Source organism: Monodelphis domestica, chromosome 3 (genome assembly GCF_027887165.1).
Source record: "Monodelphis domestica isolate mMonDom1 chromosome 3, mMonDom1.pri, whole genome shotgun sequence".
In the NCBI taxonomy this organism is placed as follows: Eukaryota; Metazoa; Chordata; class Mammalia; order Didelphimorphia; family Didelphidae; genus Monodelphis; species Monodelphis domestica.
Window position 1 is genome coordinate 397229650 of NC_077229.1, and position 26547 is coordinate 397256196.

General features: G+C 34.8%; 1 protein-coding gene across 1 annotated transcript in view; it reads left to right on the forward strand.

Annotated features, from left to right (window-relative positions):
* LPCAT1 (lysophosphatidylcholine acyltransferase 1) overlaps positions 1–26547 on the forward strand; it is a 183485-nt gene that overhangs the window by 82264 nt on the left and 74674 nt on the right. The window contains exon 3 of the mRNA XM_001369539.5: positions 12560–12774. Within this exon, the coding sequence (XP_001369576.2) occupies positions 12560–12774 (215 nt within the window). The remainder of the gene's footprint in view (positions 1–12559; positions 12775–26547) is intronic.

A 26547-nucleotide genomic window follows, 5' to 3' on the forward strand; every position in this document is an offset into this window, starting at 1 on the left:
TCAGTGCAGTTTAGCAGCCAAAAAAAAAAGCTAATTTTGATTTTAGACTATATCAGCACAGTGCCTTAAACATAATAATTACTTAATAAATGTTTGCTGAATTAATTGATATGTTTTCAAGAGTGAAGAGAGTAATGTTCCTTACATTTTCTCCCCTAGTTAGAACACTTTTGGAGTCTTATATCATGTTCTGGATAATGCTCTTCAGAAAAGACATTAACAAGTTATATAACACATATAGAGAAAGGATGACCATAATGTTCCAAAGACTGGAGACCATTTTTTTTGGCCCAGAAAAAAGGATTGGGATATAATAAATATAGTGAAATATTCAAAGGGTTGGCATGTATAAAAGCAACAGAGTTGTGTAAAAGTCGAATGTGATGCCTTCCACAGGTAATGAATTCTCTGTCTTTGAGTAGGGTTTAAATAGAGGCTGGATGACTCTTACCTTGGGGCAATAGAAATGAGATTCATGATGGTGTCATAACAGAATAACCTCTTGGGTCCCTTATAGACCAGTGCCTCTATTAATTATTTCCTATAGAGTCCATATATAGCTTGTGTTGCATATATTTGTTTGCATTGTCTCCCCCATTAGATTATAAGCTCCTCGAGGGCAGCAGGGACTCTCTTGCCTCTTTTTATGTTTCTTCAGAGCTTAGCACAGTGCCTGGCACATAGGCATTTAATAAGTGTTTATTGGTTGATGGATAGAAATTATCTTACATTTAGCCTTTTTAGGCTCTGCAGAGCTTCTTTGCACACCATTGTTTACATGTTATCTCTTTACCATTATATCACAAATTCCTTGAGGACAGGACTGGGTTTTGTTTTTTTTTTTCTTTATTTGTATTCCCAACACTGCACAATGCACAACAGTAGTCTTTTGATAAATGTTTATTGACTTTACTTGAGAAGACAAACTAATTTTGTGAAATAATTACAAAATGATTAAATAAACTTGAGCCTAATAATGAGTCTAATAGATGTTCAGATAAAAAGATTAAGGCAGGTTGAAGTAACTGAGAAATTCTCTATGAAAGAACTAGAACTTGATCTAGGTCATAGAATAATAGACTTAGACCTTAAAGATACCTTAATCCAATTCTCCCATTTTACACATGAGAAGACTGAGACTTAGGTTAAATGACTTGTTTAGTATCATACAAGCAGTGGGCAACAGAGGATTTAAGCAGATTCATTCTTTAACCAGCATCACGCAACCTCCTCTGATCATGTGTTTAGAGCTGAAGGGGGCTACGGGGATCTGAAGCGCTTGCAGACACCTAATTTATATGCTCAAAGGACCTTTAAATTACATAATACCCTTTGACTTTGCAATACTACTACTGAGTCTAAAACCCAAAGAGATCAGAGAAAAAAGAAAAAACCTAAATAAACCTATGTACAAAAATATTTATAGCAGCTCTTTTTGTGGTAGCAAAGAATTGGAAATTGAGAAGTTGAGCATCAATTGAGTTGTAACTGAACAAGTTGTGCTATATGATTGTAATGCAGTACTATTGTGCTGTAAGAAATGATAAACAGTGTGGTTTCAGATAAACCTGGAAAGACTTATATCAACTGATGAAAAGCAAAGTGTGTAGGAACCAGGATAACATTGTACACAGTAACAGCAATGTTGCCTGATGATTAATAACTTAGAGATGAGAATAACTTAGCTGTTTTGATCAATGATCTAAGATGATTCTGAAGAACTTATGATGAAAAGTGCTATCAGTCTTCAGAGGAAGAACCAATGGAGTCTAAATCAGGTTAAAGCATTATTTTTTCATTTCATTTTTCTTGCTTTTTTTTGGTAACATGGCTAATATGAAAGCATCTCACATGATTTCACATGTATAATTGATGTCATATTTCTTGCTTGCTCAGTAGATGGGTGACAGATGGGAGGGAGGGAGAGAATTCTGGACTCAATTATTTTTTAAATGAATGTTAAAAATATATAGTTAATAATTTTTTAAAAGAAGCATCTAGCTTAACTCTACTGTCTTTCCCTCATAGAGCACATAAGAAGTAAGAAACAGGTTCTAGAATTTTAACTTTGGTCCTGTGGCTTATAATGTAGGTCTACAAATTCATCATTTGTTTCACTGTATGACAGCGGATCTTTAAAAAGTAAGGCTTATGAAGTAGCTGAGTGTCTCAGTTGATAAAGAACCAAGCCTAGAGATGGGAGGCCATGGGTTCAAATTTGGCCTCAGACACTTCCTAGCTATGTGACCCTGGGCAAGTCACAACCCCAAATGCCTAACCCTTACCACTCTTCTGTCTTGGGACTACTACTTAGTATCAATTCTAAGACAGAAGATGAGGGTTTAGGGCTTACCTAAGTATAGAAGGTAGATAGAAGACACCATTCCAGACCTAAAGAACAGGGTAAGCAAAAGTGAATCAGTGGGAGCAAGAGAAGGATAAGAAAATTCTGATTTTTCAATATACTCCAGAATGGAAAACTATTATTGGTATGATATGACTTGCATAGGATTGAGTAGGACTATCCTCTCCTGTGTTCTAATTATTCTACTTCCTTTAATTTATAATTAACCATTTTCCCCATTTTTTTCCATTGGAAAAAATTAAGTAAAGGGACTGCCCGTTTAAATAGGCTATTTTAAAAGGAATATTTTGTAAATTACAGAGTGCTAAACAAATATTGGTTGATATCATTACTATGTGTAAGGTACTCCATGTGCTTGGTGCTGCTGGTTTATGCTAAGGTTTCAGTCAACAGAAATTGCCCATATTTAACTATCAATTTCAATTTAATTATTCCTTCCTCATGCAGCAACTACGATTTGATTTTCTTTAAAGAAAAAAAAAAGTAAGTTCAACACTTGAATAAAAGAAAATTTAGTAGCCAAAAATATGGATTCATTTAAACCATTATTCCAGCCAATAAGTCTTCTTCTGCCCTCATTTAACAAATTACTCATCTCTTATATATCATATTCTATATAAATTTAATAAATATAAAATATTTTAGAAGACTTTATCTCTATTTACCTAATCTGTATTTTTCCTGATCTGTAAACAGGAAAATAATAATAATAACTAACCTCTCAGGGTTGTTGGAGGATCAAAATGATATGATTGTGAAGTACTTAATATAGTAACTGGTATGTAGCAAGCACTATTTAATGTTGTTATCATTATTATGTCTTTACTTGGATGTAATTTTTCCATACTTGATAACTCTATACTGGGTTTTAGATGTGATTAGTATAAAATGCCAAAGGTAATAATAAGATTAATGATTTTTTATGTAAGATAATTTCAAAATGCATTCAACCTAATTGATGTCATCCAACTGCTCATCTCAAACCTGAACAGAATACTTAGGCACTTCACAGCCTTTTATAAAATGTGGTCTTGAGGGGGCAGCTTGGTAGTTCAGTGGATTGAGAGCCAGGCCTAGAGACAGGAGGTCCTAGGTTCAAATCTGGCCTCAAGACACTTCCCAGCTGCGTGACCCTGGGCAAGTCACTTAACCTCCATTGCCTAGCCCTTACCACTCTTCTGCCTTGGAACCAATACACAGTATTGATTCCAAGTGTTAGATTTAAAATGGTTGAGGTCTTAAACTGTACTGATTAAAATAGTGGAAGATATAAATTGTGATAGATATAAGAGAGGGTGAGTAAATTTGACCGCAGAAATTATATTTCACTACAGTGTCTTGGTTTTTAAATCAAATATAAGGTGGTCACCAGGGAAATATTCCCAATATTCCAATACCCAAGTCAACTGGGTTTTATAGAGATTTAATTAATACAAATGTGGAATTAAAGAAAAGAGAGAAAGAGAGAAAAAAGGAAATAAGTATGAAGGGCCTTAAGCCAACATGGCCTAGACCTGAGTATTAAAGAGAGAGAGATCAGTCAGTTAGTCTTTTAACACTCACCACAAGGTCTGCCTAAGCAAGGATTCTAGTGACACCAGGTCAGCATCATCTCAGCTGCTTTCACCAGCTCCCTCCTCCATCTGAATGTTTCAGAATCAGTCCTTCCTCAATCTGAATGTTTCAGAATGAGTCTTCCTCAATCTGAATGTTTCAGAATGACTTCTTCAAACTGAATGTTTCAGAATGACCTCTAGCTCTTCTCTGAGCTCTTATTTTTAAGGGCAAAATCTCCTATGGCACCTCCCCTAAGTTCTTCCATCTACCAATCACTGTAGATGTTTTCCAAAAGACAGCCCATTTTGAATTCACAGCTGAGTAGATTAATCTCTTTAGTAAGTCAGAAAAAAAATGCTCCTGTGTCGACTAATTTCATTAAGAGAAAACCTCTGAGTAAGTTTTCACCTTTTAGGTCTAAGTAGTTTACAAGTTGCCCCACCTTTATAGGCATCTAGTATCCCATTGTATCAATTCCAAAAACAGGCTTGGCTCAAAGAACTTCTTTCCTTTATAAGTATGGTTTTCAAGTACTTTCATTGTTTAGCAAGGAGTTTTCTCCCCTAAAGCAGTCTTAAGTAGGGGTGGAGTAGGGATACTCCCATAGCAAGGAGTTTTCACATTCAAGTAGAGTTCTCACTATCTGGTAGGGAATTATTTCAAGTAGGGAATTGGAGGATTCCTCAATGTGGAGTAAAATTTTTAACATTCCTAAGTCTGTGAAATTTTAAGGTTTACACAAGACTGAAGGTAAAGGTTTAATAAAATAAAATAAAATAAAATGTGGTCTTGAATGAATACAATTGCATCTGAGTCCTTGTTTGGTGAAGTTGATTTTGTTTCTTTGAGGGGAGGGGTTTGCCTTTTTGATGTAGTTTATTAATGCCACAATAATTAAAAAAAAAACATCTCTGTGTCTGAGGTGACTGATTTGTAAAAAAAAAACAACTTTATGTTTCTATCATATGATATTGTATCTGTTGTGTTTGTAAATTTTCTTATTTTATCATTCTTGGGAAATCTTTGTATCAGAAATGAATGCTGTTAGAAAGAACTTTTTTATCTGGATACTATTAAATCATGAATTGAGCTATTAAAAGAACATGATTAAAATAGATATTTTAAAACTGCTAAATATTTATTGGGATACATTTTGTTTTAAAACATAATAAGTTTACTACAATAAAAGTTTTCATTTACAATTTTGTCTATTACTTATGAAAATTATGAAAGTTTATAGGAGGGTTTAAAAATGTAACTTCATTATATTAATTTGAGTCAACTATAAGGTCCTAAAACCTATGTCCTAAATGTCCTAAAACCCTAGGATGTGGTTAGTTTTATTTATAAGTAAAAGATAAATTAAATGTAACTCTAAGGGAAACATTAGAAGTTGATAGTATTTATTCCCTACGCTATGGCTAGTGAAATTTTGTCATTTGAGGTAAATACTCTTGGGACTATTACTTACTGTTGTTTGGAGTTTTGATTACAGGAATGATTGATCATCTGAATTGTCCTTTAAGTCTATAATAATAAATAATGGCATTACTGCAGTCTGAGGACTGTTATAGGTAGATGTTTCTCCCTGGGAAAAGTTGAGGGGACAACTTGGTGTGGCCTAAGGTGGAATCCTATTGACTCAGTTTCTTCATTTTGCTATTTCCTTCCTGACCAGGAAATTTCCCTATCTAGTTAATACTAAGCCTGGCTTTTGATACTATCATTGCATGATTGACTGTTACATATAATTCATCCCTGGCATCACAGAGCTGAGGGAGTTTCTTCCTGTTATATGTTCAGTCTGTGCCCTTGAGGGAACAATCCTGACATCTTAATAACCATGTCGTTCCTTTTCCTTTCATAGTATATCTCTATAATCAGGGCAGGTGAGCAATAGTTTTGTAAGTACAACACTGAATCTATTAATTAATAGATTGATACTAGGATATCTCCTTAGTTCCTTAAGAGTACAGGTATTTAAAATTTTACAATTTTCATCTGTATTTGTAGTCAGATTATAATATAGAGATCATGTCTTCCTAAAGGAGGAAGTAAACAAATAAGACAAAGATATAATGTAAAAGTTTTCTAAAATTTTGAGAAAGCAACAATATTAGACTATTTTTTTTGGAGAACTGTATACATTTGTATATGACTAGCTTCCAAATGTATCTAGCATGGAAATTCAAGCTTTGAGTATGTTTTATTAATAAGTTCTCAAAATTGGATTAAGGATTTCACCTATAAAATTTCATTGATTAATTTAAAAGAAAGTTAAATTATGGCACACTTTTAAAGCATGTTTAATCGTTTTAAAAAAGAAGAGTTTGTGATACAAGTTAGATCGTCATGAACTTCTTAAAAGATTTTTATATCAAGTATGGGGTTTAGGTAAAGACAAAAACATCCAGAGATATGTAAAAACTGAAATTCTCTGAAGTTTCAGGTTTGGAGAACCAAATTTAACACATTGTAACACATTTTAACTACATTGTATTAAATCTTGTCATTGGCAAATTTTAGCAGAATTACATAAGATTTTTGTCAAGTGATTTGGAACCAGAGAAGTAAAACCCTTTCCAGAGCTGCCCTGAAAAATTAGGCATATTCCAGAATGTCCAAGAAAAGGTGTTTCCAAGGACCAGATGACTACCTGGAACATCTGGGACTCAAGACAAGATGTGATGATTGAATGGATATTGGGAGTGGGTTACTACGATATAAGAAGACTTGATGTTATTTAATATTGATTATCAATATTATATTGCTATGGCATTTTGTTTCATTGTGTTTAAGTTTGTTTTCCTGATTACCATAATCCTCCTTCTCACAATTAGCCCATTGTGAGCCCTCTGTAAGTGCTTTTATTTATGAACTGGCTTATGTAATTCTGATTATGAATATGTGGAAAACTATAGATTTGGCTTATAGATAAACAATCCATGCTGGGGGGCAGGAAGGGTGTAAGTGGCCCCATTTTCCCAAGAATCACAAGGGGAAATCTGAACAGCAAGTGGTAGTAATTGAGAGAACCACACTGATTCCATCTTGTGATTAAATTCTGGAAGCAGCTATTTAATTATGGGTCTGATACTATAGATGTAGAAATATATCCACATATATATAGATAGACACATATATCTCTACAAGTCTATAATATGTATATAGTGATCCCTCAATCACAGGAGTTATGTTCCAGAGACCCCCTCCCAATAGGTGAAAATCCACTAAATAGCAGCATTATATATATTATATTTATATACATATATATTTAAGGCTTTATAAATCCTTCCTACTCTACTATAAACCTTTTCCACACTCTTATTAATCTACAGTTACTGAACTAATCAGTGCCCAGCATACAGAATACAGCACTGTGATTGGTCCTGTGACATAGCAAAAACTCCTGATACAGAATTAGATTTTTTTTTAACCCACAATAAGTGAACCATGATATAGCGAGGGATGACTGTGTATATTGTATGTATATTTCTAATTATGGGTCTAATGCTTTATATGATATGTATTATATAATTATAATATATATAATTCACAAATTATAAGAAGTATACATTTCATATGGGGCATATATACATATATAATATATATATTAAAAACTTTAGGGAGCACTAGGTGGCCCAGTGGATAAAGTGCTGAGCCTGGAGTCAGGAAGACTCAATCTTTCTGGGTTTAAATCTGGCCCTTAGAGGCTGCCCAGGTGAGTTATTTAACCCATAGTTTCTTATCTGAAAAATGAACTGGAGAAAAGAACCACTCCAATATCTTTGCCAAGAAAACCCAAATGAGAATAACTGGACATGACTAAAATGATTAAACAAGAAAACTAGTATGATTTCTGCCTTGTCAGAAAACTGTATTCAGTTGTGCAAATGGTAAGAGGATTTTGTTGCATTGTTTGAACCTCACCCTGCCTGTCTGGGAAGCTGGACCACTTCCACCTGCTGCTTAGAGATCCTTAAGTCAGGACCAAGAGGTTGTGAGGACCAGAAACCCAGTCAGTTCCAGAGATTGGTCTAAGAAGTTTTCTCACAATTATATATCTCAAACAACCCAAGTTTTATCTGAAAATTGGTCCTGAACTGATCAATTAGTTATTCTAGACATCTGCAGAGAGTGAGACACCTCTTTTTTTTTCCTTTCTGGGAATTGCCCCTGTTAGTTCTGCCCATCCCAACTTGGAAAGTTCCTAATCTTTCCTCCAGTTAGAAGTCAGATTACCTACTCTTGTATCCTGGTAAATTGTTTTCTTTTAATTAATTGGCTTCATTTGATTGTTTTTAGGGCATAAAAATCTGTCTTCTGTTGTATTCAAGATCTAGTGCCAAAGCTAAGGGGCCTGGAACAAATTTATTACACATGGCTTATGTTACTTAATAAAACAATGGGTTCAGGAGTTTGAACCTTTATTTCCTCAGTCATTTCACTTTTTACTCATCCACATTTTTCAATCACTGTATTATCACCTTTTTTTCCCTACCATGAATATGCTTTTAATAATGTGCTCATTATTAATTTGGTACCCACAATGTACTAGGCCATGGAGATACAAATACAAAATGAGATAGTTCCTGCCTTTGATGAATTTGTACCCTACTGAGAGGAATATAATATATTTATAAATAAGTAAATACAGGAAATATACAAAATAAATAAAAATTAGGATGAAGTAACGTTAACTAAGGACTAGGAAAGGGATCGGGAGAGGTCTTCTGAAGGAAGATTACATTGCTTTTTAAATATTTTTATCTTTATATGCTTGTCCTTTCACACTTTTAATGCTCTCTAGCATTTTCTGAAGTAGGCACTAATTAAAAAACAACCTTTCTTGGAATTCTCTTATGAACTTTTCTTCTGGCACTCTACAGCCTATCCACACCAGTCTGTTTGTTGTTGCTCACTCACAAAGCTTCATCTCTCTTCTCCCGGTTTTTGTACAGACTTCCCCCATGCCTGAAATAGTTCCCCCTTTCCCCTCTGCCTCTTGGAAACTATTCCTTCTAAACTCAGCCCAAGAACCACCTCATCTTCTACATAATACTTTTCCTAATTTTCTCAGCTGCTAAGATCCTCCCCCCCCCCCCAAAAGCCTATCCTATATTCATTTTGTATATAATCTGTATATGTGTAATATTTGCCTCCTTCCCTTTGGAATGAAAGCTTCTTGAAGCCATAGATTTTCATTTCTTTGTACCCAGGAAATGATAGATGTTTGATGAATGCTTGTTCATTGATCGATGGAGTGTATCTAGAGAAAATAAAACAAAACAGGACCAAAGAGAGAATCCTGGGGAACACACATTATAGAAATGAAAAATAATGTATAAAGTGAAGAAGATAGGGAGTAGTTAACAAACGCTTTAGTTATTGAATATACTGGAGTGTGAGTTCTTTAAGAGCAGTGTCTGTCTTTAGCCTTTCATTGTAACTAGAGCCCAGCACAATACTGGAATAAATAAATCCCCCCCCCCCAAACACCAACCCATCTTCAAAAAATAAAAATAAAGCACTAACCATCCCCCTAAAAAAATAAATGCTCCCTGACTCACTGTCTAGCTTACCAGTTTTTCCCCTTTGATATATATGTATGTATGTATGTATGTATGTATGTATGTATATATGTATGTATGTATATTGGTATCAGACGAGGAAATGACACTTCCCTATCAAAATATGCCAAAAGGGAACTGCCCCCAATTGATTTTTGTCAATGAGCTCAGCAAACATTGCTTTTGCTGTCTGTCTTATATTTCCCTCTTCTATCAAACTATTGTAATTTCCTCTTAGAGACTGAACAGTTTATACATCTGTAGTTAGAAGTGTTTTAGGATTACAAGATGATTATGTTAAATGATCAATGGGGAGACTAGTCTCCCAATGATCATCAGGGGGGATTGTGAAGATTGGATTTAGCTATCTCCTGATTGTAACAATGAAGACACTCTCTTTAACAAAATCAGGAATGTCTACACCCATACTTAAGGATTAAGTATTCAGGAGGATGGCCTTTAGTAGACATCTGCAGAAACCACTGACAGACCCCTGGGCTGTCCTAAGTCAAGCTAAGCTACCATTGGTACAAATGAGATGCAGGAAAGTGATGTAAAACCGTCCATATATTTTGCATCACTTCCTCTCTTCGGCCTCTTTCCCCGGAGATGTGGCTCTGGCTGGCAGCGTGCTAAGCATTCTGACATCTTGGCATGATGACAGCTATTTGTCTGGGTTTTGTCTGGGTTTTGGCAGTGAGTTTTCCCTTGAGCTAATTCAGGTTCAGGCATCTTAGCTGAGCCCTCTTGGAGTTCAGGCTAATTCCTTCCTCTTTTACTTTCCAAACTTTATTTTCCTAGAAGCCTCTAATCTTCCTCCTGGCACAGGCCAGGCGGAAGAAATCCTACACCTTTTCCCTCTCCCTTCTCCCTAATTTCTTTCCTCTATATTAATTAAAATCACCATAAATTCCCAGCTGTCTTGGGTATTTTATTTGGGATGTCCCATGGTGACCAATAATTAATATAGTTTAGGTCACAACGCTAAAATTATCCTTTTCAATGCCCCACCACCTCTCCATTAACCCTTCCCCCCACACTAAAGACTCATTTGCCAGAACAAAAAGTAATGATGTGAAATTGGATTTAGCTCTGTTTTTCTATTTTTGTTCTAAAAAGATCATTGCCTATATTATAAATCATATTTATTTTATATAAATAACATTTATGAAACATTTATTGGTTAGTTTTTGAGACATTTTTGGGTCTTGGTAACTTATAAGATGTGGACATGAAGTAATAACTGTTTTTTTTTAATAAAGATTGAGATAAGAATTGAACTTGTGATTTCAGTGGTATAGAGAAGTCCCCTTCTCTGTAATTTATATTTTAAAGAGTTGCCATGGGGCATTGAGTGGGTCCATGATTTGTTCAGGGTTACACAAAAGGAAGAAGAGACCAGCTCTCTGCTACACTGTAGGATCTATTTATAGTGTCTATTGGATGAAAAATTATTTATAGGATGAATTCTGCTCTTTGAAACAATCACATATATTCCAAGGAGATGGGTCAGAATAGTTTTAAATCTCCTTCAGAGTCAGTTAAGAAAATCAGTCTTATTAAAGTAAATCTCCAAAACTTATTGCCTAGATTGATTACTGTTTACAAGACCTAGATTATATATATATTTTGGGGATGGGGTCTTTTAAAAAAACACTAAATTTCAAAAGGTCAAAGATTTAAGGCCATGGGGATATAGAATGTACAACTGCCCTCAATCATTTTTTTTGTTTTGTTTTACAACATTACCTTCTGTCTTACTATCAGTTCTACAACAGAAAAGTGGCAAGGGCTAGATAATTGGGGTTAAATGACTTGCTCAGTCACACAGCTAGGAAGTGACTGAGTCCAGATTTGAACCCAGGTCCTCTTGGTTTCAGGCCTGATGCTCTATCCATTGTGTTACCTAGATGCCTCTTCTCCCCCGACCCCCACCCCCCAATCATTGTTGAATAGTATCAAAAATATTTTTAACAATGGCAGCATTTTAAAAAAATGTACCCTCTCCCACTCTCTCAAAATGCCTGCTTTGGAGACAATTCACTTCAATGTATAAGTTTTCAATTAACTACTCACTGTATATTAAATATCTGTTATGTATCATAAACTGTACTAGGTGTCTAGAATACAAATGTTTAAAATGACAGTTTCCATAAACATGGAGCTCACAATCTAATAGGGAATTTTATGTTAGTGGAATTTTTTAGTTGGCCATATTTTATACTTACATCTTACAGTGTTTCCAGTGATTAAGAAAGTTTATTGGGAGGCAATTAGGTGGCTCAGAGGATAGAGAGCTGGCCAGGCCTAGAGAAGAGAGGTTTAAATCTGGCCTCAAATGCTTCCTAGCTATATGATCTTAGACAAGTCACTGAACTCCCACTGTCTGGCCCTTACTATTCTTCTGCCTTGGAAGAAATATACAGTATTGGTTCTAAGACAGAAACAAAGGGTTTACCTCTTTAAAAAAAGTTTATTTGTTTATTCTAGAATGCACTGAATTGTTTTCCAAACCTATTGCCCTTTTCTGTTTCATCCAGAAACTTGATCCTATTTAGCTTTGTTTTTGTATGCCTGTGGAAGCAGATTTAGTGACATAATGACAGTAAATCTTAGTTCCTGACCTTAATCTCTCAGGGCCATATTTCGTAAAAGATTTTTAATAGAATTCAAAGAAAAACCATATTCACCAAATTTAACATAGTTCCTCCTTTATGTTGGAGACAATGTTTGCATGAAATATTTCAGTACTAGTTTCAAATTATTTACTTATATTTGTAATTCTGTTCTTTAATTTAGTATAAAGATGGTGAGCTGGATACTGGACAGCAACCAGAAACCATAATCACTTTTTCAGTGAGCCAACAGTTAAAGTTACAGCTAAATTAAAATGAATTAACCTGTTACCATTCTGAAAAATATTTTACAGAGATTTGTAAAATATAATTTGAGTCGTATTGCTTTCCTTTTTTATGTCATCAGTATTTTTTTAGAAACACTAGCATATTTTTAAATTATATAGTAATTATTTTATTTCAAATATTATAATGATCCCCTTATCTTACAGGGTAGTGGACTTTCTGTTGAAAGCCATCATGCGGACAATGTGGTTTGTTGGTGGATTTCACTGGGTAACTGTAAAGGGCAGACGGGCCTTACCAACAGAAGCGGCCATCCTGACTCTAGCCCCACATTCCTCCTACTTTGATGCCATTCCTGTAACAATGACCATGTCTTCTATCGTGATGAAGGCAGAAAGCAGAAACATTCCGATATGGGGAAGTAAGTGAATCAGTTCATGTTTGGACCAACAACATATGTGCTTAATTTAATAGTGTGAGTACATATAGTTAAAGAATTATTTTCCCATTTTTATTAATTGGTTGATTTTTTTTGTATAGAGTCTCTAATAATTTTGTTTTATTTTATTTTCAGTATTGAATATTATTATTTCATTAGTAGAATTCCCTATGCTGATGAAATCACAGTGCTTTTACTTATTTGTGTAAATGCTATAAGTATTTTTTATTTTGTAATTATTTATAATTATCAATTTGAAATTAAATTTTATATTTTTAGATTAATAATGTCAAAATACTTGTTGTATTAGTTAGCATGTCATCACATTACCCTACATAGAAAAAATAAAAACCTTGATTTAGCTATGGAAAGAACTTTATTTTTAATTTTTTTTATTTAGGCCAATATTTTATTTATGTATTTATTTATTTTTATTCAAGAATGTTAATTAAAGAATGAACAAGAAACCACACTGAGAGAAAGAATTATTGGAGTAGAAATGTAAAAGAAGAACATATGACCTCACTTATCACATGCATATATGGGTATGTGATTTGGGGTTTAGACTTTAAAAAAATCATTGTATAACAAAAATGAATAATATGGAAATAGGTATCAAGTGATAACATTTATACAGCCCAGTGGAATTACTTGGGTTTTTTGTTTATTTGTTTGTTTTTTAATTTATTTAATTAGATGATTTAGAATAATTTTCCATGGTTACAAGATTCATTCTCCTTCCCTCCTCTCCCTCCAAACCCCTCCCTTATATGATGCACAATTCCACTGGGTTTAACATGTGCCATTGACCAAGACCCATTTCCGTATTATTAGTATTTGCATTAGGGTCATCTTTTAGAGTCCACTTTCCCAGTCATATCCCCAAGAAAGAACTTTAAAAAGCTCTGTTTTTATCTGATTAATTGTTCTTTACATTTTACCAATTACTCTGTTGTTGAAACAGGATATGCATATATTATTATCACCACGTTATAGATGGGGAAACTCCTCAGCAAAGTTGTGATTTGTCAAATTGCTCAGTTTTACACTCCGGTATTTTTGCCAAGAAAATATCAAATAGAGTTACTTGAAGAGATGGACAGGACTGAAATAACTGTAAAATAAAAGCAATAACTAGTAAAAAAAAAAGGTGGATTGAGGGTTCAAACCTGTATCTACTGATGCCAACCCAAATTCAACACTCTTTCCACTATACCATGAAGAGTCTGATCTTAGAACTGGCAGTAACTTTTATACATCATCTATCTCTTGTTTCTCATTTTATAGAGAGAAAAACAGAGAGACATAGGGAAATTAAATGGCATATCCAATCTCAAACACCTCCTGAACTCCCTCCAACTTCAGTCCAACTCTCTTTTAACTATACTAAACTACATAATAGTTGTTTTTAAAATTTTCAACTTTGAATTACTTTGAGGCTACCATTTTTTTTAAAACACAAGTCATCTTTTCCTTCCAGCTTCTTTGCAGTTGGAACAAACTGACATTTTATAGTCTTGTCCAGCTTGGAAGACCTGAGACTGTTGCATTTTTCATCTTCAAATACTAGCAATTATTCAAGGCCTAACTCAAATTCTACTTTCTCTAGTAAAACTTCCCAAACCAGTGTGGTACACACAAATTTCTCCTTTTTGGGAGTTCCTGTCAACCCTTATTGAATTTTAATTCTTATTATTATAGTTGAAACTTAAAACTCTGTGTATTGATTTTTCTTTACATTAAGATTATAGAAACATCGAAGGTAGGTATTTATATTTCTTTCATATTCTCCAGTGTCCAGCAGGGATTTGAAATAAAAACCATTTAGCATCAAATTTAAAATACTAAAATTCTTCTGTAAAGATAGGCCACTATTTTCAGTTCTAATGTAAAATGAATAAATGAAAAACATTTGTTAAGCCTTTACTATGTGCCAGGCATTGTGCTAAGTTTGGTGGATACAAATATAAAAAGAGATGCCTTCCCTCAAGAAACTTAATATCCTAATGGGAAAGACATGGTCCCTTAAGCATCTTCATCTGTAATGTGAGTCAATTAGAGTAAATGACCTGAGATCCTTTCTAGATATAGGACCCTATCAAGATGCAAGGGAGAGGTTTCCAGGGATAGCTGTTATGATCTAGGATATCACAAAGATTATGAATGTATCAATAAGGTGGCTAGTTAACAGATCCTTTTCAGAGACAATAGTGATAATGCTTATTTTAAAGTTCTCAGTGCAAGTAGAAGAGGGAGTTATTGTCCCAAAGAGTACAAAACTCAATATAAGTCTTGCCCCTCTTGGTCATGACCACTGATGGTCAGTTTGGAAGAGTAGAGCTACAGGAGTGAAAGGGAGGAAAATGCCCCACCCCCCCAAAAGATGATATTGAAAGTAAATTAACACATATACTAACTCAGATTTCCTTCTTTTTAGCTCTTAAAACCATTAGTCCTTCAGCTTCACTTCTTCATGCATGAGAAATCAAACTAGTGATTTTCCCCCTCTTAAAAGTCTTACTTTATGTTCTTTTCTACATTTTTCTCTCTCCTTTTTCTCCTAAAATATATGAGGAAAAGGAAAAGTCATTTACTGTGGATAATCCTTCTATGTACTTTTATGCCAGACTCAATTCTCGTATTATTCCATTCATATGTGTATGTGTAACACAGAATTATTTTTCAACAGTAAGGGGGACAAAGGCTTTGAAACAATTATCTTAATGCTCTTTGCCTAATAAACAATTTGACTAAAATGTAAAACATCAATCATAGAATCTAGTGCTAGATTATTACTTAAATACTTAAAACTGAGGTTTTTTCTTAAAGATTATGCCTTTCTTTAGGACAAATAGAAAGTAAGTTGTCAGCACCAAGATTTGAGTTTAAATTATTCAGACTTCAAATCCAAAGCTTTTTCAAAAGTGTCACTACTATCTTTCATTCACTCTGTATTTTAAAAATTGACTAAAACCTGAAGTATTAGGATTATAAATTATGCTATTGAGGAGGATACTGTGGCATCCTATTTACTAATCCTTACTTTATTTGTTATTATACATTATAAACAAATAAATAGGTTTTTCTACAAATATTCAGTCTTCAAGTAGTCATATACTGGCCTAGTAAAGGGAAGTCATTTCTGGCTTTCCTTCAAAGAGGAGAGCTGAATTATATTTTATGAGCATCAAACAAAGTATTTTACCAAAGCATTCTAGTTTTTGGGTATTTCCACCAGCTACATGAGAGTATTTTGGATGTGCACCTACTTTTATAAATTTTTGCATTGTGTTTAGATCTGGGGCTTGTTGAGAGTTATGGCAGCATCTTGGATTGCCGTTGTTTGCATAGTTTAGTCTTTGGTATATGTTATTATACCTATTAAAGCTATTATTGGTTGTTATAGCTACAGTGGTTTTACCTAATGTTAGATTTAAAATGGTTGATGTCTTAAACTGTAGTTAGTTAAAATGGTGGAAGATATAAATTGTGATAGATATAAGAGAGGTTGAGTAAATTTGACCGCAGAAATTATGTTTCACTACAGTGTCTTGGTTTTAAATCAAATATAAGGTGGTCACCAGGGAAATATTCCCAATTATTCAAATACCCAAGTCAACTGGGTTTTATAGAGATTTTTAATTAATAATATAATGAGGAATTAGAGAAAGAGTAGGAAAGGAATAATTATGAAGGGCCTCAAGCCAATATGGCCTAGACCTGAGTCTTAAGAGAGAGAATCAGTCAGTCAGTCTTTTAACACTCACCACAAGGTCTGCCTAAACAAGGATTCTAGTGACACCAGGCCAACTCCATCTCAGCTGACTTCACCAGAGAGCGCTCCAGGGAGACCTCCTTAGAGATTGTCCTCCAAGAGCTTCCGTTCTCCAGAGCCTCTCTCAAGAGATTCTTCCCAAGTGATCCTCATCAGAGATCCTCCAAAAGGAATTCCTCCAAAAGGATATCTCCAAAAGGATTCTGCTTTTTCTTATATAGGGGTTTTTCTCCCATGTCACCTCCCCTAAGCCCCTACATCTACCAATCACTGTAGATGCTTTCCAAAGGACTGCCCATCTGAATTCCTGCTAAGTCGACCAATCTCCTCAGTAAGTCTGAATCAGAAAAAATGCTGCTGTATTGACCAAACTCCTCAGGAAGTCTGAACAGAGAAAACACAGCTGAGTCAACTAATCTCATCAAAAGAAAACTTGCCCGACCCTTTTAGGTACCTAGCATCCCATTGTATCAGTTCTAAAAACAGGCCTGGCTCAAAGAACTCCTTGCCTTATTATAAGCATGGGTCCAAGTACTTTCATTGTTTAGCAAGGAGTTTTCTCTCCTAAAGCAGTCTTAAGTATGGGTAGAGTAGGGGTCCTCCCATTTCTGATCCTGGTGAGTCCTCACATCAAAATGGGGAATGTTTCTCAGTAGGGAATTTGTTCCAATTAAGAATTTCCCCGATGGGGAAATTTTTAACATTTACAAGTCTGAGAGATTTCAAGATTTACACTAAACCCATTGTAGTTATTGAATGGGCTGCCTCAGTTTCCCCTGTTACCTTTCCCAGAGAACTGTCCCCTGAGCCTACAGCCTCCCATCATGTGACCCACTCAATTACATAAGTAGCATCTAGCTGGATTCTGCCCAAACTGCCTAGGGTTGATACTAGGAGACTTGTATGATCTTAAGGCTGCTACAGCTTTGACTTACTAGATATCATTTTTTTTTAGTTTTTGTTTTAGTTCCTTGATTTCTCTAGTTAAATTGTATGTCACATCTATTTTTTCATCTGATTACCTCTCTCTTTCATCCTGTCTACAGGTTGCAACTCTTAAGTCCTTCTAGCCCTATAGAAAACCAATCTGGGCAGCTGTTTCTAAAGAAATTTCTTACAACAGGGTAGGCATCCTTGAAAAACTGACAGCATATATGACTGATGTTATCCTTTGTCAATAAATAAAATCCTAGCTATTTTTCACCACAGACTATCACTTGGTCTAGGAAACTAGCTGGAGTCTCTCCCACCTCCTGCCTAAGCTGCTCAAACTTTGACCAAGTCCCTGGGTGTTTTGAATTTGCCTTCGTGCTCTCAAGTGTAGCTTATCTTGCCGTGCCCAATTCCCTGTAAGCAACGACTGAGGAATATTCCCATTGTGGGTCAGTTTCTGGCCAGTTGGGAATTGTGGGATTTTTGTTGGGGTTCTCACATTTTGTCAGGACCTCATCCATCAAAACTTCAAAGTCCTGATATGAAGGATCAAAGATTTTAATAATCCTTTTTAAACTCCCTAACCACTTGCATTGGTTTGTCCTCAAATTTCAGAATTCTTTTTTTATGGCATCAAGGTTTGCTTGTGTAAACCTCTTGTGGGCTCTTATGTGCCAGATCCCCATCTCTGTTAGGATTTCCTGTAGAAGAAACATGTGTGCAGGGTTTGTTTACAATAGCTCCGTCTCTAGTTGGAACTTTGTTAGTGCATCAGGTTTCTCTGCACCCTCCAACCTTGATCCTTCTTATTCCACTATTCTCTGCATGGTTGTTTTTGCTTTTGCTAATTCCATATATTGTGCTTCCATACGGTCTAATTTTGTGGTCAGGTATTGCAGTTGTTTCTTAATATAATTTCTATTGATCTTATTCCGTCTCTTAACAATTGCCAGTAAAGCTCTAATCATTAAGTTTATATCACTCAGTGTTGAACATTCCTTTCTCCTGATGCCTAGTTCACCAATTAATTTAGTGGGCAGGGATCTTCTGTGTAAACTGAGAGCTACTATTTAGTGCACACCATCTAAAACAAAGGTTTCAGATCCAAAGCTTTTTCAACAATGTCACTGCTATCTTTCATTCACTCTGAGTTTTAAAAATTAACTAAAACCTCAGACATTTCCTAGTTGTGTGACCCTAGGCACTTTAATTCCCATTGCCTAGCCCTTACTACTCTTCTGCCTTGGAACTGACACACAGTATTGATTCTAAGATGGAAAGCAAGGTTGTTTTGTTTTTTTTTAATGACTAAAGCCAACATACAGTTATTGAGCTGGCACTGAGAAACAAGTTATAATGCTTTCTTGGAGTATTTTCACTTATGTTGAAGTACCTTATTAGACTGAAGGAAAGAATTATACTGACCATTTTCCTGCCTCCAAAGTATTTGAGAGCTATTTAAATTTGGGAAAGCAACTGGAAATTTTAAAGATTTTTTTTTCTGAGGGATATAATAAAATGGTAATATAGAATTTTAAATGTATTTGACAGCACAAAAATGCATCTTTACTCAGAACTCTTTTGGGGAAGGCAATGTAAATAGACGAAGGAAGTCGTACTGACTGTTAAGTGGAAAAAATGCTTTAAAGGTGATTTTTATATTATCTATTTCCTATGCAGATAATTTCTTACTCTAGTCCTAATCTCTCCCCTGAACTCTATTTTGCTTTATTGACTGCTTGCTAAACCTGGTGGTCCCATCAGCATCTGTGATTCTATATCCCCTAAATGAAATTAGTCACTACTCCCCACCCCAACCCTTCCTTCAAATTTCCCAGTTTCTATTCAGGGCACCCCTATTTTCCCAGTCCTCCCTGGTTTGTAACCTCAGAGTTATTTTTTGCTCTCCTTTCTCCCTCACTGCTTATATTCATTAAGATGCTCAGCCTTATTATTTATTATATTCCTGATATCACTCAAGGCAACCCAGACCAGCAAGCCATCTGTAATGTGTCATTTCCTACCACCAATCCAAAGGTCTACTCACTCTCTATTCCTGTGCCTTTGTATGCATACACATTGCAATTTCTTAGGTATGTATGTGTATATACAAATATACATATATATGAGATAATTTAGGTATAGGTCAATATAGATGGGAGAGACTTTCAAATTTATGTCCAACCTCTTAATTTTGTAAATAAGGAAAAAAATTGTGACACGTCCAATATTACCAGAGGACTCATGTCCTCTGACTTAAAATCTAATGTTCTTCCTACTATATTATAAGTACAGATTAAAATCTTTTAATTTAATAAGTTAATTTTCAGCACTCTCAAATTATATATCTTTGAGGTAGATGTAAGATAAAATGGCAGTTTTTATGGACTATTTAATTTTACTAATCAATTTATTTTCAGAAATACACTGAATCAGGATGTTTTCTAAAGGTTATTTTTTCATCCACTGAATTGCCAACTCTTAAAAGCCTAGATTATTTGATGAGATAAATTGAAGGGTAGAAATCTCAAATATCTAGGGAGAGAAAAAGATATTGACAAAAGTAAAGAGGTTTATAATGACTTGGCTTTCTTGATATCTGTTATACTGGCATTCCTTTTTCTGTTACTAAGAAGAAATGCTTTTAAGATGATAGAGATCCATCACCCTCTGTACTATTCAGTTCTTAATTGATTGTTAGCATAATGATAGTAATAATTCTGTTTAATTAATGAGACTTTTTTTCAGTTTTAAAAGTTCTGTGAGCTTTACAGTTCAATAAAAGGAACTCTAAAGCCCTATTTTCTTATGAAAACTTTTTCTCAGATTGAATGGTGATTATGCACTCACCAAAAAGAGCTTATGATAGCAAGTCTCCAACCAAACTTTTAGACATACAAAAGAAAACATAACAGGCAAAATATAGAGCTATCATCTTGTTTTATAAAATTTTGAAAAGGTATTATGTATCATATGTGTTCTTTATTGTGTCTTTCACATTATAGCTATTCAGAAAACAAGGCATCCAGAGCCATGAATTTGCTGTTTAATCATTCTAGTTTGCATAGCTTGATCCATAGTTCATGAGATTGTTCAGGCTGACACAATTACTTGAGGCATTGCTTAATTGCACTTCATCCTGATTTTGGTGCTATTAAAGTTCTAAATTCAAAGCAATTAGAATTTCAGATGTATTTAAAGTTTGTTCGATGTGAAAATGAACTACTTTAGTACCATCAGAATTATAAAAGGGAGATCAGTAGACAGGGTAATACAGGAAGTAAGAAGAGGTAAGTTGAGAGTTGAGGAGCATGAAGTGAACTAATTTAGTTTGTTTTTTAAAGGAAAATAAGGGAGACAAAGCAAATTTTGCAAACTACTAAAAAGTTTTTGATGAGTACTGCGATAGTATTGTGAAGCACACAGGGAAAGTATGTTTAAAATGCAACAATCTGAGGATGTAGACTCTAAATGTTCACTCTATTGCAAATATTAATAATATGGAAATAGGTCTTGATCAGTGATAGATGTAAAATCCAGCTGAATTTCTCATTTGCTATGAGTGGGGGAGGAAGAGAATATAAATCATGTAAACATTGAAAATTATTCTTAATTAATTAAATTTAAAAAATAAAATACAATGTGACAATCTTTTCTTCAAATCCAGTGATTAGCATTATTCAAAGATTCAGTATTCTAATAAGTTTCTGCTTAGCAGGGGGCTTTTTAAACATCCTAGATAATCCTTCTGAGGCTGCTCATTCAAAAATTTAGGGATTTTCAATTGAGCTTACTCCTGAAATACTTGCATATGTTTCTAAACTTACTGCCTGATAACTTCATTATGATTAAAAGTACAATCTTTTAAAATTAGAATGTCAGAGATTAAAGATCATATTATTCAATTTCTTCATTCTATAATTGATGATCCTATGATCCAGAGACAGTTAAAAATTTACCAACTATCATATAATGAGTTAGGGGCAGAGTAAGCACTAAAATTATACTTTCTTCACTCAAAATTCAGCATTTTTTTCATTATATCACCTTTTTAATCCAGGAAACAAACATTTTTTATTTTGCTTTGTAGTTTATAAAGATAGTTTATAATGTGCTTTATGTACATTTTTCATATGAACTTCACAACCATTTTAGGTAGGTAATAATAGCATGGACTTCATTTATCTCTATTTAGGTGATGATGAAACTAAGGTTATTTTCACCCTCTCCCAAGCAGGGATAAGTGACTTCCCATCATCATTCTGCTCTCATACCTTTTGTAGAAACTATAAAAACAAAAGCATCATAACAAATGAAGCATTAAGAGAGACAATGATAGACTTTAGCAAAACAGAAAAAATTCTGTTAGCTTGAGTATTTATTATCTCTGTCACCTGGGCAAAATCTTTAGGCCTTAGTTTCCTTTTTAGTAAAGTGAGAGAGTTGGTCTAGATAATTACTAAAATCACTTCTAGCTCCAAGTACTATAATGCAAAGTTACTTCTAAAGACGTTTTTTCACTCGTCACTTGACATGATTTTTTCCTCTTCTAAGACTTCTCTGGTTTCAAACTAACCATAATGCCAGCCATTTAAAGATGGCTTTTATTAAGAGATATTACTATCTGCAACCCAAAGTATTACTGTTAAATATTGATATGCATATTTAAAGAAGCATAACCGTGGAATGAAATGTCTGCACATTTTTCTACCCACATGAAAGACATAAACAGTAATATAATTGTGGTAATTCAGGATAAAACTATAAGTTTATCTGTGAAAATATATTACTCTGTAATTATAACTGTAGTGAGTGCTAAGTAACACGCACATTTCCCTCCTCTACTATTACATCAAATAGTACAAATCTTCCTGCTTTGGGTTGACATCAAAAGTGCAAGCATCATAATAGACTTTTAGAATTTGAGGAGACCTTAGAGGTCATCTAATTGAGCTTCCCACCATAATGGATATGTAGCCTCTTGAATGAGCATTTCCAGTAGTGGGGAACTAATTTTCTCACACAGTAGCCTATTCCATTTTTGAATAGCTCTAATTGTTAAAGACTCTCTTGAGTCCAATTTAATCTACCTTATAGTGCTTATCCTTGGCTTCCATTCCTGCCCTTTGTTAGGCACATAGAATAAATTTATTATTTCTCATAGATAACATTTCAAATATTTAAATATTATTACCACACTCCCTTAAATTTTCTCTCCTCAAAGCTAAACATTCCCTCTTTGAGCAGTCATTCTCATATTATATGGTTTTTCTTGTTATTGTGTATCAGCTCACTGTATTTTGGATACTGTAATTGTGTGGAAAGCCTGTAACTCTAGATGATGCTAGTTTTGGGGGCAGCTATGCATTGTTGATTGCCTAACTTTATAATCAGCTAAAGCCGTGGAGCCTTTTGACACTATACCAGTGTTTTATTGCCCTAAAGTCAACTATTTAATTTAAAAAATATTAATCACCTACTGCATGCCAAGGCTTTGTGCTAGTCCCTGTATAATATAAGAACCAGAGTGAAAAATCCATACCTACTAATGTTTAATTTCATTTATATCAGTCCTACCCATAATTTCTCCCCATAATTATTTTTAATCTCATTTCTATCATCTCTCATACTAACTTTTTCCCAGATTTGCCATCTGGAAATTTTGATAAACCTATTTGTTACACCTTCAACTGAAAGAAACTGGAGTTGCTTCCTCTATACTTTTGCAATGATAACAGTTATAACCTCATCTCTAGGCAAACCCATGCTCTCTAAGAGCACTATACCAGGAATTAGGACACTTGGGTCAAGAACATTTTCATTCGACTAGGCTGAAATTGATTTATGTATACTCTTTGGGCACTATGGTTCATCCATTCATCTGTGAAACCATCTTACTATATGGATCAAGCAAACAAATATTTAAGTGCATAATGTTTGCCAGGCAATAAGCTAGGTATCAAGAATACAGAGACATAAATAAAATTATCCCTCTCCCCTTAATGAGCATCCAGTTCACGTATCTGCTTCTTCTTTGCAAGAGTGCAACATGAAACTGCCAGGTACACATCTCCAGAATCAAAGTACAACAAATCGGCTGCATTCTATTCTGTTTCCACAACTAAAAATGAGTATGAGGACAATTACATGTCTCAGTAGACTGAGTGGCAAACTTAGAATTGGGAGGTTCTGGGGTTACTTTCCATCTTACGATCAATTCTGTGTATTGATTCCAAGGCAAAAGAGTAGTAAGGGCTAGGCAATGGGGGTTACATGATTTACCCAGGGTTACACAGCTACGCAATATCTGAGGTTTTAATCATCAAATATCTCTGGACCAGGGGATCATCAATTGTAGAATGAGCAAATTGAATGCTATGACTTTTAATCTCGGACATTCTAATTTTAAAAGATTGCAGTTTTAATCATAATTCATATGGCATGCAATATCTACTTACTTCATCAGGTTATTGCAAGGGAACCTATCTTCAAACTATTTTTAAAGCTACATAAATACAACTATGCCACAAGTTTGCCAGACTAATACTTTTATTATGAAAGAAAATGAAGTTTTTATTATGATTTTTTTGAAATCATGTTTGCCATAACTGATCACTACTTTTTTCTCTAAATGACAATGAACTGTGCTTACTAGCATATTTAAGAAGCTTTTGATCTATAATTCTTAGAATTTACGTTTTTTTAGAAAGTCAAGGCATTTGTCCATTTCTAATTTTCTAACACCTCTCTCATTCTTCATGATTTCTTTTTTTTTAATTAATTTATTTAGTCAATTTAGACTTGGTTACGAGAATCACATTATTTCCTTCCCTCTCCTCTCCCCACCATTCCTGAAACCAACATGCAATTTCATTGGGTATTACTTGTGTCCTTGATCAGAACCTATTTCCACGTTGTTGATGTTTGCACTAGGATGTTCATTTAGAGTCTACATCCCCAATCATATCCCCTCAACCCATGTAATCAAGCAGTTGTTTTTCTTTGGTGTTTCTACTTCCACAGTTTTTCCTCTGAATATGGATAGTGTTCTTTCTCATAGATTCCTCCAAGTTGTTTGGGATCACTATATGGCCACTAATGGAGAATTCTATTGTACCACAGTGTATCAGAATCTGTGTACAATATTCTCCTGGTTCTGTTCCTTTCGCTCTACATCAATTCCTAAAGGTCATTCTAGTTCCCATGGAATTCCTCCAGTTTATCATTTCTTTGAGCACAATAGTATTCCATCACCAACATATACCACAATTTGTTCAGCCATTCCCCAATTGGAGGGCATCTCCTCATTTTCCAATTTTTGGCCACCACAAAGAATGCAGCTATGAATATTTTTGTACAAGTCTTTTTCCTTATTATCTCTTCTGGGTTCAAACCTAGCAGTGCTATGGCCGGATCAAAGGGCAGACAGTCTTTTATTGCTCTTTGGGCATAGTTCCAAATTGCCCTCCAGAATGGTTGGATCAATTCACAACTCCACCAGCAATGCATTAATGTCCCAACTTTGCCACATCCCCTTCCAACATTCTTTACTTTCCTCTGCTATCATGTTGGCCAATCTGCTAGGTGTGAGGTGATATCTCTGAGTTGTTTTAATTTGCATCTCTCTGATTATCAGAGATTTAGAACACTTTTTCATGTGCCTATTAATAATTTTGATTTCTTTAACTAAAAATTGCCTATTCATGTCCCTTTCCCATTTATCAATTGGAGAATGACTTGATTTTTTGTACAATTGGTTTAGCTCTTTATACATTTGAGTAAATAACCTTTGTCAGAGGTTTTTGTTTTGAAGATTGTTTCCCAATTTGTTGTTTCCCTTCTAATTTTGGTTGCATTGGTTTTGTTTATATAAAAACTTTTAATTTGATGTAATCAAAATTATTGGTTTTACATTTTGTGATTTTTTTCTAGCTCTTGCTTAGTTTTAAAGTCTTTCCTTTCCCAAAGACCTGACATGTATACTATTCTGTGTTCATCTGATTTCTCAGAGATAACTAAGCATTGATCACAGCTCTATGTTCTCTCATTATTCTAGTTTGTGCTTCATTTAGACTTGGTACTTTGAACTCATTTAATGCAGAGTGGGTAGCTATGAAAAGCTGAATTTACATTCCATCTAAGACACTTTCTAGCTGCATAAGCCTGGGAAAATCATATTAACTTTCTCCTTCAGTTTTTGTCATATAAAATGGGAGTAATAATAGCTTCCTTGCAGGATCGTCCTGAGGATCCAAAAAATAATACATGTAAAAGACATTGCAAACTTTAAAAGAATTGTATGAATACTTGCTGTTATGTGATAATAATGTCAATACTCTTATTTGAGTGAATTCCCAAGGAAAACTAATAATCATCTTTATAGGGTTATAGAAAATATCCATGGTAGTCTCTCGGTGACCAAGAATGATGATTGTCTTTGTGCATTATCATCTATTGATGTACCCTCATTTGGCTTTGAAGACCAACGACTGAGGCGCAGAGTTTGTGGCACATGGGGCATGGGATGCCAGTTGTTACGGGAGGTGCGGTTGTGGCCTGGTGTCCGTGTTCAGATGCAGCCGCGAGACATCAACGTCGCTCATCTTCAAAGGTGGTGGCGGCATGGTGAATGTGGGTTCGCCAGCTGCTTCTGACAGAGGCAGCGAGTTCTAGTTGCTTTGGTGTAATGCCAGCCCACTTCAGGTTGGACTTTAGCTGATCCTTGAATCTTCTCTTTGGTCGGCCTTGTTTCCTGAGTCCAGCTGACAGTTCACCATAGAATACCTGTCTTGGTATTCACTGTGGGTCCATGCGGATGACGTGTCCAGACCATCGCAGCTGGGTTTTGGGGACCAGGACTTCGATGATGGTGGAGTTGGCTCTGTCGAGGACTTCCTGGTTGGTGATTCGGTCCTGCCATCGGATCCTCATGATTGACCGGAGAGAGCGTTGGTGGAATTGCTCCAGCTGTTTCATGTGCTTCTGGTACAGTGTCCATGTCTCACAGCCGTACAGGAGCGAGCTGAGGACCACTGCGTTATACACTT